At 44.5% G+C, this 11068-nt stretch overlaps 1 protein-coding gene across 1 annotated transcript in view; it reads right to left on the bottom strand.

The window, feature by feature from the left end:
- The window catches only part of LOC133015718 (protein sidekick-1-like), a 280020-nt gene that overhangs the window by 45843 nt on the left and 223109 nt on the right, over positions 1–11068 (bottom strand). Inside the window, exons 27-31 of the mRNA XM_061082987.1 lie at positions 9769–9964; positions 6623–6721; positions 5433–5624; positions 1949–2070; positions 975–1087 (exon numbers count right to left, since the gene is read on the bottom strand). Of these exons, the coding sequence (XP_060938970.1) occupies positions 975–1087; positions 1949–2070; positions 5433–5624; positions 6623–6721; positions 9769–9964 (722 nt within the window). The remainder of the gene's footprint in view (positions 1–974; positions 1088–1948; positions 2071–5432; positions 5625–6622; positions 6722–9768; positions 9965–11068) is intronic.

Raw genomic sequence — 11068 nt, 5'->3', positions numbered from 1 at the left:
AGATCCTCTGTGTTATTCATTACAGAACATCCTTCAGGTGAAACTCTCCTCAAGGGGATTTCTGAAAAAGCCACTGATGTATCGTCAAATTGAATTAATCTGAATATCAGTCAGAAAAAAAAGGGAGAGAACCTGACGACAGACACAGACGTTCAGCCACGAGGGAGCGATTGTGTCTTTTTGTTGGATCTAAATGCCTCCGTGCGTCAGTGTGGGTGTGAGTGACAAATACGTGCAGCGGGCGAGCGAGAGACTTCATCTGTGACTCGTGGTCCCAGCGTTGGGAGAGAGAGAGAGAGAGAGAGAGAGAGAGAGAGAGAGAGAGAGAGAGAGAGAGAGAGAGAGAGAGCCGGGTGTAAAGAGGAAGTTAAAGCGAGGGATAAGGAACACAGACAAGTGGCTCACTTCATCTAATGTCCCAGTGGTGTCGCCTGTGACAACATAATCCCTGTGAGCGCACAAAGTGTACACACACACACACACACACACACAGACACACATGTATCGCAATCCCGTTTCAGATGAAGACGGAGATACGTAGAGCAAGAGATAGACATATAGATAGAGAGAGGGGGGGGGGGGATAGATCACATTTACAAACTGCCGGCTCCCCATGGCCCTTGAGCAGGGATTACAGACACTCCTCTCTCTTCCTCCTCCTCCTCCTCCTCTGCTGTCCTTCCTGCTCTCTCATCTCCTTTCCTCTCTCATCCTTCCCTCCTTCCTTTTAGCTATTTAAGATAGGGGGGGGGGGGTAATAAGGATCTGCATGCAGCAGCAGTGAAGGAGCTGACAAACAGAACAAAGTCTCAGATGGAACTGTCTCTCTGTGTGATTTATCTAACTTCACCTGAGTTGAGCAATGCTGCAGATTCTACCGGTGTGTGTGTGTGTGTGTGTGTGTGTGTGTGTGTGTGTGTTGTATCACTGGGTTGTGTTCTCGTGCAGGTGACCCGTGTGTGTTTGCCGCTCACCTGTACTGAGTGAACGGAGCGAGGTTGGGGATCTCCAGCGTGTCTGCATCTGGCCGGTTGTCCTCCTGGTGGACGACTCCCCACTCGTCTCCTCCTCCGTCCTCCTTCACTACCTGGAAGAGAGAGATGAGACACTGAGGTCACACACGTCCGTCCAGAGACATCCAATCCAAAAGGTGGACAAGTTCGTCTGCTTCCTGAATGTGTCTCCTCTCACTTGTGATTGGATCCTACTTCCCAACCTCAATATGCAAATCCTCACGTACATTATTTGTTTTTTTTGTTTGTTTGTGAAGATTAAAATATGTTGTTACACAGTTTACAGATGTGCCAGATTTCACTGTTTGTGTGTATCGGTGTGTGTGTGTCTCTTTGTGTGTTGGCATGGAAGAGAGATAGAGAGAAAAGAGAGCGAGTAAAGAGGGACTGAATGAATCAATGCTGTGTGTTTTTAATTTGTTATTAAAGATTTTACCCATAAGAAAAAGAATATAGCACATGCGTCCGGTTCTGATCAAAAGGTGGAAAGCTGGTCTGCTTCCTGAATGTGTCGCCCAAGATCACTTTTGATTGGATCCTACTTCCCCACCTCTATAGGCAAATCATCACGTACATCATTTGTGCTTGTGAAGATTAAAATATGTTGTTACACCAATTTCACTGTTTGTATGTTAGTGTAAGTGTATCGGTATGTGTGTGTGTGTTTGTGTGTGTGTCTCTTTGTGTGTTGGCATGAGAAAGATAGAAAGAAAGAGAGTGAGCAGTGTAAGGAAGTACTGAATGAATCAATGCTGTGTGTTTGTATTTTGTTATTAAAGATGTTACCCATAAGAAAAACCATATAGCCCATGAGTCCGGTTCTGAGTGATCGGGTCTCAGTCACATTCAGTTCTGCTCAGATCTGAACTTAGCTCTGACCACTTGCGATCAGATCTCTCCGGAGCCGGATGTTAATCGGGCTCCTACACACGCACCTGTCCTTCTACGATCCATCGGGATATCGCCGTCTTCCCGTCGGAACCCGGGCGGAACCTCAGAGTCGCCGTGCGAGGGCTGATGTTGGAGATGACTAAGTTGGACGGAGCTCCAGGAAGTTCTGCAGATAGAAAACAGAGAGAATACTTCCTCACTCAAAGCTACAACAGGAACAAAAAGAAGAAGAAAATCCCTCGAGAGTTTTGCCAATGCAGCCGATACAGCGGCAGGTCACCATCATACCTTTCTACGGGTGTATAAAATATTTACAGTCCTAAATCTGTAAGATTGTTGCTCCCACAATAATGTTATTTATGAAAAGAAAAATAGTCCGCACTGCATTATTGATGTTTCAATAGTAGGTTACACTTTCCACCACCACAACCACCTTTGCTGGTGTTAGAAGAACCAGGTAAAATATAAATTTATATAAAGACCAGTGGTTTTTTTACAATTCTGTGAATTATTTTGAATAAATGGATCAAAAACTTTACTTTTACCGCGGAGATTTTTTTCCATGAATGGATAAATATGATTAAATTGCCCGAATCTGACTAACAAGGTCACAACTGGTACATGGTTTATAATTGACTTACAATAACAATAATAACAGAGAAGAGAAAAGGAGGAAATGCAGGTCACCAATAATGAATTCAGAACAAAACAGATTTAAGTCGGGGTGAGCTAATCCAATCCTTTTCCTTTTGTCCATGCTTGGTTATTATAAAGGAGAAATAAAAGATTGGTCACAGAAAAAAAAGATGTTAATTTTAGCAAAGCTCCGTCTCCTATGCTACAGCCGTCTCTCTCTCTCTCTCCCTCTCCCTCTCTCCCTCCCTCTCTCTGTCAGAGCAATTTATTTCATATTTCTGAGCTTGGCAATACAATACACTGAGATAAATCTGCACACCAGTGGAGGCGAGAGGTGAATTAAATGCACAGTTCACTAAAGTCCATTTAAGGCCAATAAATGTCTGAGTGGGCAGCAGGGCTCATAAATTATGTTTGACCCATTATTATTCCAGCATTGTTCTATCTCCGAGGGAATAATGAGTGACGGGAACCCGGGTAATGTTGCTGAACAGCCGTGGACGCCTGAGCAGCTCGGCCGGCCGGAGAGGAAGAGGAGCGGGGGGGAAGATGTGCACAGACAAGGAGGGAATGTTACTGTTCTTTGTCGTGTGCAGGATTACGTAGCAATAAGTGACTGGATTTCCAAGGAAACCTGCTGGAACATTGTGTTTGTTTCCCCTCGGGAACAATTCATGAATCTTAATGAAAGAAAAAAATCAGGCTTATTTGGAGGACTGATATTTATGAGTGTGTGTAATTTGGTGCAGATTGGATTCTTTTGGGCCTTGGTGGAGGTGTATGAGCTGTTCTGATCATCAATATGTTCACCTGATCACTACAGTCCAGAACCCTGTCACTCACAATAACCAGTAAACCTTGAGAATAAATACAGCTGACATACTGTTTATCCTCTTTGTAATTCGCTGTATCCCCAGCGAAGAATCTACGAGTAAAATGTAAAAACTTTGAAAAAAAAACAAATTTCTTTGTGAGGATTAATTAAACATAATTAGACAGTAAGTGTCTTCCACAGCTGGGAAAGTGCTGCACACTCCAAAGCACAACAATGACTGAGCACGTGTTTCCTGTTTGAGTCGATGCTTCTGTCACATTCAAGCTGGAAGCTGCACTGAATCATGTGAACAATCTCATATATATAACACTCAGTGGAGCATATACCTCCATTTTTCATCGACATCCATGAGTGAGTCTCTGGGAAATCGATAGAAAATCTAATGAATCACACAATGTTAAGGAAAACGAGAACAGATTCCTGGATCTGCTCCTTAATCCAGATCCACACTAAACTCCTCCCTCATCCTTCCACCAAGTTTAGTAGAAATCCATCTAGTAGTTTTTTTTACATAATCTTAAAAAACCAAACAAACCAACATCACATAAACCTCCTCTGAGGACGTAAATATGTTTTAGTTTGAACTCTTCATCAGAGCAGACTGAGGCCACGTGTGACGACGGCTCGGGAGACGAGAAACTCTGAAGTTTCTTTTAACCGTCAAGTCCAAAAAACAAATTAACAACGGCTTGTTTCTGTTAAATAAATTTACATAATCAAAAGATCTAAACGGTCTCTTCAGAGCCACTTTTCCACCACGTCTCCTCAGGGTGTTGGGTTTGATATCCCCGTGCTCGGGTGTGATCCGCTGTAATCCATCGAATTCTGCTGCAGCAACACAAACCCTCACATTTGCGTAACATGGCAGAACACATGTATCTGTAAAGATGGAGAATCAAACACATCGGACCACCGGGGGGACGTCGGGCGGGTTTTATAGAAGATCTCAGGGGAGGGGATGTTTTTCATTGCGACTGTATAACTCGACCGGGTCCAGTTAGGAAGGAAACAAGAGAACTCTTCCTCTCTGGATCCAGTCGAGAACATGTGTGCGACAAAAGACAAATTACAGCCATCAGCCTCCATCTCTCTGTAAGTGCATTCAGCAAACTTGTGAGGGTTGTAATGTGGAAATGTTGATATCAGCTGCCTTGCTCAGATGAATGACAAAATTCTCTCAACTCCATGAATACATGAATAAATAAACAAGACAAGAATCTAATGCTCAGTGGATCTCTCGCTCTCCCTCTCTCTTTCCCTTCTCTCTCGTTCTTTACTCCTTTTCTCTAATCTTCAGCCCTCTGTCTTTCCTTCAGTCTTTTGCTTTCATGAATTAATGAATAACCTCTGAATCTAAAAAAGTGTCTGTTTCCATCTTTCTCTCACTTTTTTTGCGCTTTTATTTATAAATTAATAATCAGAAAATGTTAGGACAAAAAAATCCTGCAGCCGCCTTTCTTTCTTTCTTTCTTTCCCTCCTTTCATTCTCCTCCACTTCCTCTCAGTCCAGGCTTTGCTCTTCTCTGTCTTCAAAGATTCCATTTATTTTCTGTGTTCCCTGTTCTTCCCTCATTATATTTCTCTATCTGTTCTTTCGTCCTCAGTTCTGTTCTTTGATTGTCTCTCTTGCCCTCTCCCTCTCTCCCATCATTCCTGCACCCCCCACCCCCCCTCCCTACACTTTTAGCTATTTGCAGTTAATCATCACTAATAAATGATTGAAACTTGGCGTTAGTCCAGTCAAACAAACTCATCATGCATCCAGTGTGCACATAGAAAACACACACACACAAATAAACTGCACACTAAAGCGCTGTCTAAGATGCTGTAAATGACTAACTCGTGTGTGTGTGTGTGTGTGTGTGTGTGTGTGTGTGTGTGTGTGTGTAGAGGGTGATGATTCATGGACGCACAGTTACAGCCACTTATCAGCCTGAGGAAAGACGATGGCATCCTAAGAGCTCATCAGTCATATTTACTCTGTACACAGCCGGGCACACGAGAAGAAACCTTCCTCTAATGTCGCTGTCGGCTCCACTTGTGCGTGTGTATCGTACCTGGTGGGACGCCGGTGGAGATGGTGGAGGACGTGACCACGCCCCTTCCTGCGGCAGTGAGCGCCGCCACCTGGAGGGAGTAGGCGGTGGTGGAGGTGAGGCCGGTCAGCTGGTAGCGCAGCGTGGAGTTGGAGAGAGAGCGTTCCTCACGACTCGACTCTCTGTCGGACACGTCCCACCACAACACGTAGCCTGCAGGGGGGGGGGGAGCACATGCTGGGTTAATAAAGCTGTTCATAATAAAGGTAATAAGGGTAATAAAGCGGCATGTTTGCACGAGCAGACACACACACAGACACACACACACACGTAATGAGATGTACAGAGCCAAGAAGGAGGGAGAGTGAGTGGGTGGGGGGGTAACTACAGTCGAATCCCTGTCTGTCCCTTCGCATCTTCACAGTCATGCATCACACTCCACCAGCTCCTTACGTGTGTGTGTGTGTGTGTGTGTGTGTGTGTGTGTGTGTGTGTGTGTGTGTGTGTGTGTGTGTGTGCGCGGCCACTTGTGTGTAACGCCCTGGAGAGAGTGAATGGTCCCACATCTGTCTCCTTGCTCACCAGGTGCTGGATGAAAAGCAGGTTGAGGAGAAAGGAGTAAATGTGCAAGGTGACCTTGATTTAATAACAATTTCCCCACTCCGGAGTGTGACTGTAAAGGTGCAGCTGCCCGGTGCTGTTCCACTGGGCTCTTGTTGTGCAGGTGCCTGATGAATGTTTGGACATAATCCAGACATGTCAACACACACAGACAAACACTCATTCACACAAACACGTATACACAATGAGGGGTAATCGCTTAAAGGTTGGCCATTTATGATTTTATAGCCAGATTTTGTCGTTTATATGATTTAAAAATCTTTACCTTCACACCATGTTGCCTGCACCCAGAGTGAGAGTTATAGTTTTGGGACACGTTCCATAGACTGTGTATAAAAATGGATGCAGATGCATGGATGCAAAGCTAATGAGGATGTGCCCGAAACCTGTATTCTCTCAAATGAACAGCAGGGTCATGTTTCTTTTCATCTATACGAAAATGACTCTTCTTCTCACTGGATTTAAAACATCAGTAAATGGTTTCCTCAAGAGTTTATGGTCAAAACAGACGATATATCAAACTCCAGACTCCAAATCTCAGCTCACAAACCGATGGGTGATGTCACGATGGATTCCCACTCGGCTCTTACCAGTAACGATGCCGTTCCTGTCTTCAGGCTCCGCCCAGCTGACTCTGAGGGACGTGTCTAGGATTTCCGTGAAGCTCAGCTGACGAACAGGTCCAGGAGCTGAAAGAACACATCATCAGATATTAGTGTTATTATTTAGGTCATATTTTGAGTATTTCCCAGCTCTCACACATCCCTTCACCTTCTGCTCCTCAACCTCCCACACCAAGTAATCACATCTGCATTGACCACCCTGTCGTTTCTCATTTCATCCATGGCTCTCTAACCCCTCTCCCTTCAGAGCGATTAAGCTATTCATCTGAGACATTCAATAACACTTGCACACAAACACACACACACACAGACACACACACAAACTCCTTCCTTACCAACAGTGGACTGATGCCAACCAAGAGAAGTCGATTTGATGAAAGAAGAAAAGTTATTAAACCTTCTCTTTCATAATATAATTGTAGAACTGCTTTTTCGATCCTTTTATTTTTCAGAGAAAAAGAGAATTGCACTTGATCCTTCGTCCGAGCTTTCCTCCAGCACACCGAGTTATTTGGTCAGAGAAAGTGATGTTCAGAATCTTCGAGTTCTTCACTCTTTTCATCTCGATGTTGGAATTAACCGAGGACTGAACCCACAACCTCCAAACTTCAGAGCGATGTTCAAACACCCGGAGCCATTTGGTCAGACTCTCCTTTGCTTTTTGCTTTGAGCTGTGTTTCTTAGACCTTTTGTGTCTTTCCTTGGAAGTCGGACATCAAAATTCAATCAGTTACTCGAGGGCTGAACCCGGAACCTCAATATTTAATTTTATTTCTGTTTTTGGGGGAGAATTCTTTGTGTTATCAGACAGAGACAGTGGAGAAAGACATGTAGAAGGATGACATGCAGCAAAGGGCCGGGGTGGCTGCTGGACGGACTCAGCCTTGATGGTGGTACATCCTTATCCAGGTGAAGCACAGGGAATCCCACCACCTGAAAGATTTAACTGTCCTCTGATATTCAGACACATCTGGACATTTATGAGCTGCATTTGTTGGAGCCCTCGAGTCTTCACTTATGGAGTTGAGCTTTAAAATTCACTGAGCCTCATAAAAATTGAAGCCTAGAACTTCCAAGCAGTCGTCTAACAAGCTGAGCTATTTAGTTAACAACTGTTCCACCCTATGTGTTTGACTTCTTTCCTTTGGGTGCTGACCAGAGGAAAAACCCTGGCACCACCTTTGGCAGATCCTAGTGGCCAAGTGGAAAGGCACTGGAGTGACTGGACAATTCACAAGTTTTACTGTTGTAGGTTTAATCCTGCGGCAACCCATTAAACTTTGAAGTCCTGCACCCGGAGGAAACGCTCAGAGGCCAAGAGGACTGTTTGGTAGCTTTGGCGTTTAGGGTTGAAGTCCAATATCCACAGATCGTCCAAGTGTCTCTCTTCAGGGAATAGGAGGACAACTTCCTTTAGAAAAGAAGTTGTGAGTCTGATCCTCATGAGCCTCAGTGGATTTTATACCCAGAAGACTGTTGGAGGAAAGCTTCCTCTGTGAAAGGGACTTGCTCACATCTCGTGTTTATTCCTGACTGTGAGCCTCCAGTGATGCAGTACACTCCTGCTGCTTGTCCTTAAAACACCATTTCCTTTGTATTTGGGTAGAGTGATTCCTTCAGTGTAGTTTGAGGCTACAACCACACACATGTGCTTTCACTGATCATGTATGTGCGGGTGTAAACAGGAAGCTGTGGGTTGTTTAGATCCAGAAGACGGAGCAGGGATTTATTTTCTCGGACCGATGAGGAGGTGGAATTCTTACTGAATGTACGTGTAAGTGTTTCCTAATCAACGCTGGTGGTGGAGTAGAGGGTGATGAGACCCAATCAGGCCCCGGGTCCGACATCATCATCAGGATGCAGGCGACTGCATCATCATTTCCAAATCAGTCTCAGCCTCTGTCAGTCCAGATTAGAACCCGGCCCTGGATTTGTCAAACACAGTTTCCAAGGTTCTGTCCTCAGCTTTAGGGGCTTGAAAAGTAGTTTGGACAGGAGGCATAAACATAGTGTTTTAAACGCATTTAAAAACCAAATAGGTTAAGTGTGGCTGTGGCCTGAAAACCTGCCTCAGGCTGCACATGATTCACACTGAGCAGAAACAATGTTTGTGAATGAAACTCCAACCTGCAGTATGAAATGTGATGTGTGCCGAGCCCCAGTGTGGATCAGATTAAAATACATTACAGAGTTATAGAGTTTGAGACATAATTACAGCATGATTTAAAGAAAGAGTGAGAGTGGAGCTAAAAAATGTGTCCTGCTAGCTCACTGGTCCACAGCGTGTAATGACTGAGTCACACACACACACACACACACACACACACACACACACACACACACACACACACACACACACACACACCTATCATCAAGCAAGAATTACACCCGCCGTTAACCCTCCAACACGCCCAGCACCCAATCAATACCTGGTCTCAGCTGTGTGTACATGTGCGAGTGTGTGTGTGCATGTGCGAGTGTGTGTGCATGTGACGTGTGTGTGTGTGTGTGTGAATGTGTGTGTGTGTGCATGTGACGTGTGTTAATGCGTGTGAGCACTTGGCTTCTAATATCTCTTTCCCACTTGATAATTGCTGGCTGGTAATAATTGCTTGTCTGTCTGCCTACAGGCTATTGTGTTGATTTGACGATGCCGCTGTGTGTGCATGTGTACTCTGCGACTGGGAGCGGCCGCTATTATGTTTATCCGTGGAACAGTGGGCTATAAACGCCAACATGCGAATCAATTCCCTTTTAAAAAAGACACAGAGGAGTGGAAACTAAGAAGAAAGAGATTAAATGGCAGAGAAACTAAAGTAAGAGCCTAAGAGAAGGCGGGTGGGGGGGGGTGTCGGAGAGTCGATGTTGCGTGAGCAGCTTTGAATCACACAGAACCAAACAGAGCAGGTCAATACATCTCCATTAGTATTCACAGGAAAGGCTGATAGAGTGATATGTGCTGGCATTATTCAAATTGAAGTGTGTGTGTGTGTGTGTGTGTGTGTGTGTGTGTGTGTGTGTGTGTGTGTGTGTGTGTGCGTGTGTGTGTGTGTGTGTGTGTGTGTGTGTGTGTGTGTGTGTGTGTGTGTGTGTGTGTGTGTGTGTGTACTCACTGTCCTCGTGTGTCTGCAGCATGGTGGGCGAGCTGCGTGGGCCGTCTCCAGGTGTAGTGAAGCAGAGGGTGGCGCCGAAGTACCAGGTGAACTTCTTCAGGCCGCTGACGAGTCCCGTGTGGCGTGCGCCCGGGTAGTCCGGCGTGATGGTCACCACCAGGACGTCCTCCGGGGACGACTCGGGCCAAACCAGCAGCTGAGATCCACCAGAGAAAAGATTTATCGTTGTTGACATCTCCGGTTACAAATAAATATTCATGCCAGTTAATCTGTTTGTTGTGTGTTTCCCGGTATTAGTTTAGTCATGAATCTGACTCAACGGCATTAGCTCCAGGCTACTGAATTCAAATCTTGTTATTCCGGCTGCATTTATGAGACAAAACTTATTTCTGTAAGAGTTTGAAAAAAAGTGAAGCTTTTCTAAATTAGGCTGATACACAAGGGTGTTCTTGTCATTTTAGTTTAAAACCAAATGGTTTTCACACAGTTGTGAAAAACAATATTCGTTTTTCATTCCCTGGAAAAATAACAAAAAATAAAACATCAGCATCCCCAATATATTCAAATTCAAGGATTTATTTACATATAGATGTTTCATTAACATACATTTCTACCAGCAGGCCATTATCAGTCCTAACACTACCTGAGGATCTCCGTCCGACTAAAAGCTTCATGAGAAGTGAACCCGGCTCCACTGTGGGACTTGATTTGTATTCCGAGCCACAGTGGTTTCATTTGCGTTGTTGTTTCGGCCACAGAAACAAACAGTGAAGAGCGTACACTTACATATTCATAATGAGAGATATGAGCCAGGGGCCACTCTAAATACAATGCACATATTTAGAACATGAAGAAATTACTGGCTAAATAACTTTCCGCCAAGTTTCATCTGAATTAAGCAGAGCGATGGGTTCGTGGTGTGTAAATTCAGGCTGTTTACAGACCAGCTTTATATGATAATTGAATTCAAAATGTCTCTTTAATAGCATATTGTTGGTGGGCGTGCATTAACATATATTTGTTATTGCTGCATTTGCCTGTAGGTGTGAAAAGAGAAAAGCTTCTATTTACATCGGGATTCGTTTAAAATTCGAAAACTGACCCGTACGTCTCACGTCTTTCAGCTCACATACTGACGTTCTTAGAGAAGTCCTCTCATTTTCAGTTTCTACTGGGTTGATAATCTATTTGGCTTGTTTCTATGGGCAGCACCACATTTCTCCACATCGTCCTCTACACCAGGGGTCTTCAACGTTTTTCAGGCCAAGGACCCCAAACTGGTGGAGAGATGGAGCAGGGA

The sequence above is a fragment of the Limanda limanda genome, chromosome 2, assembly GCF_963576545.1.
Source record: "Limanda limanda chromosome 2, fLimLim1.1, whole genome shotgun sequence".
NCBI lineage: Eukaryota > Metazoa > Chordata > Actinopteri > Pleuronectiformes > Pleuronectidae > Limanda > Limanda limanda.
This window is presented reverse-complemented; position numbering and strand designations above follow the sequence as displayed.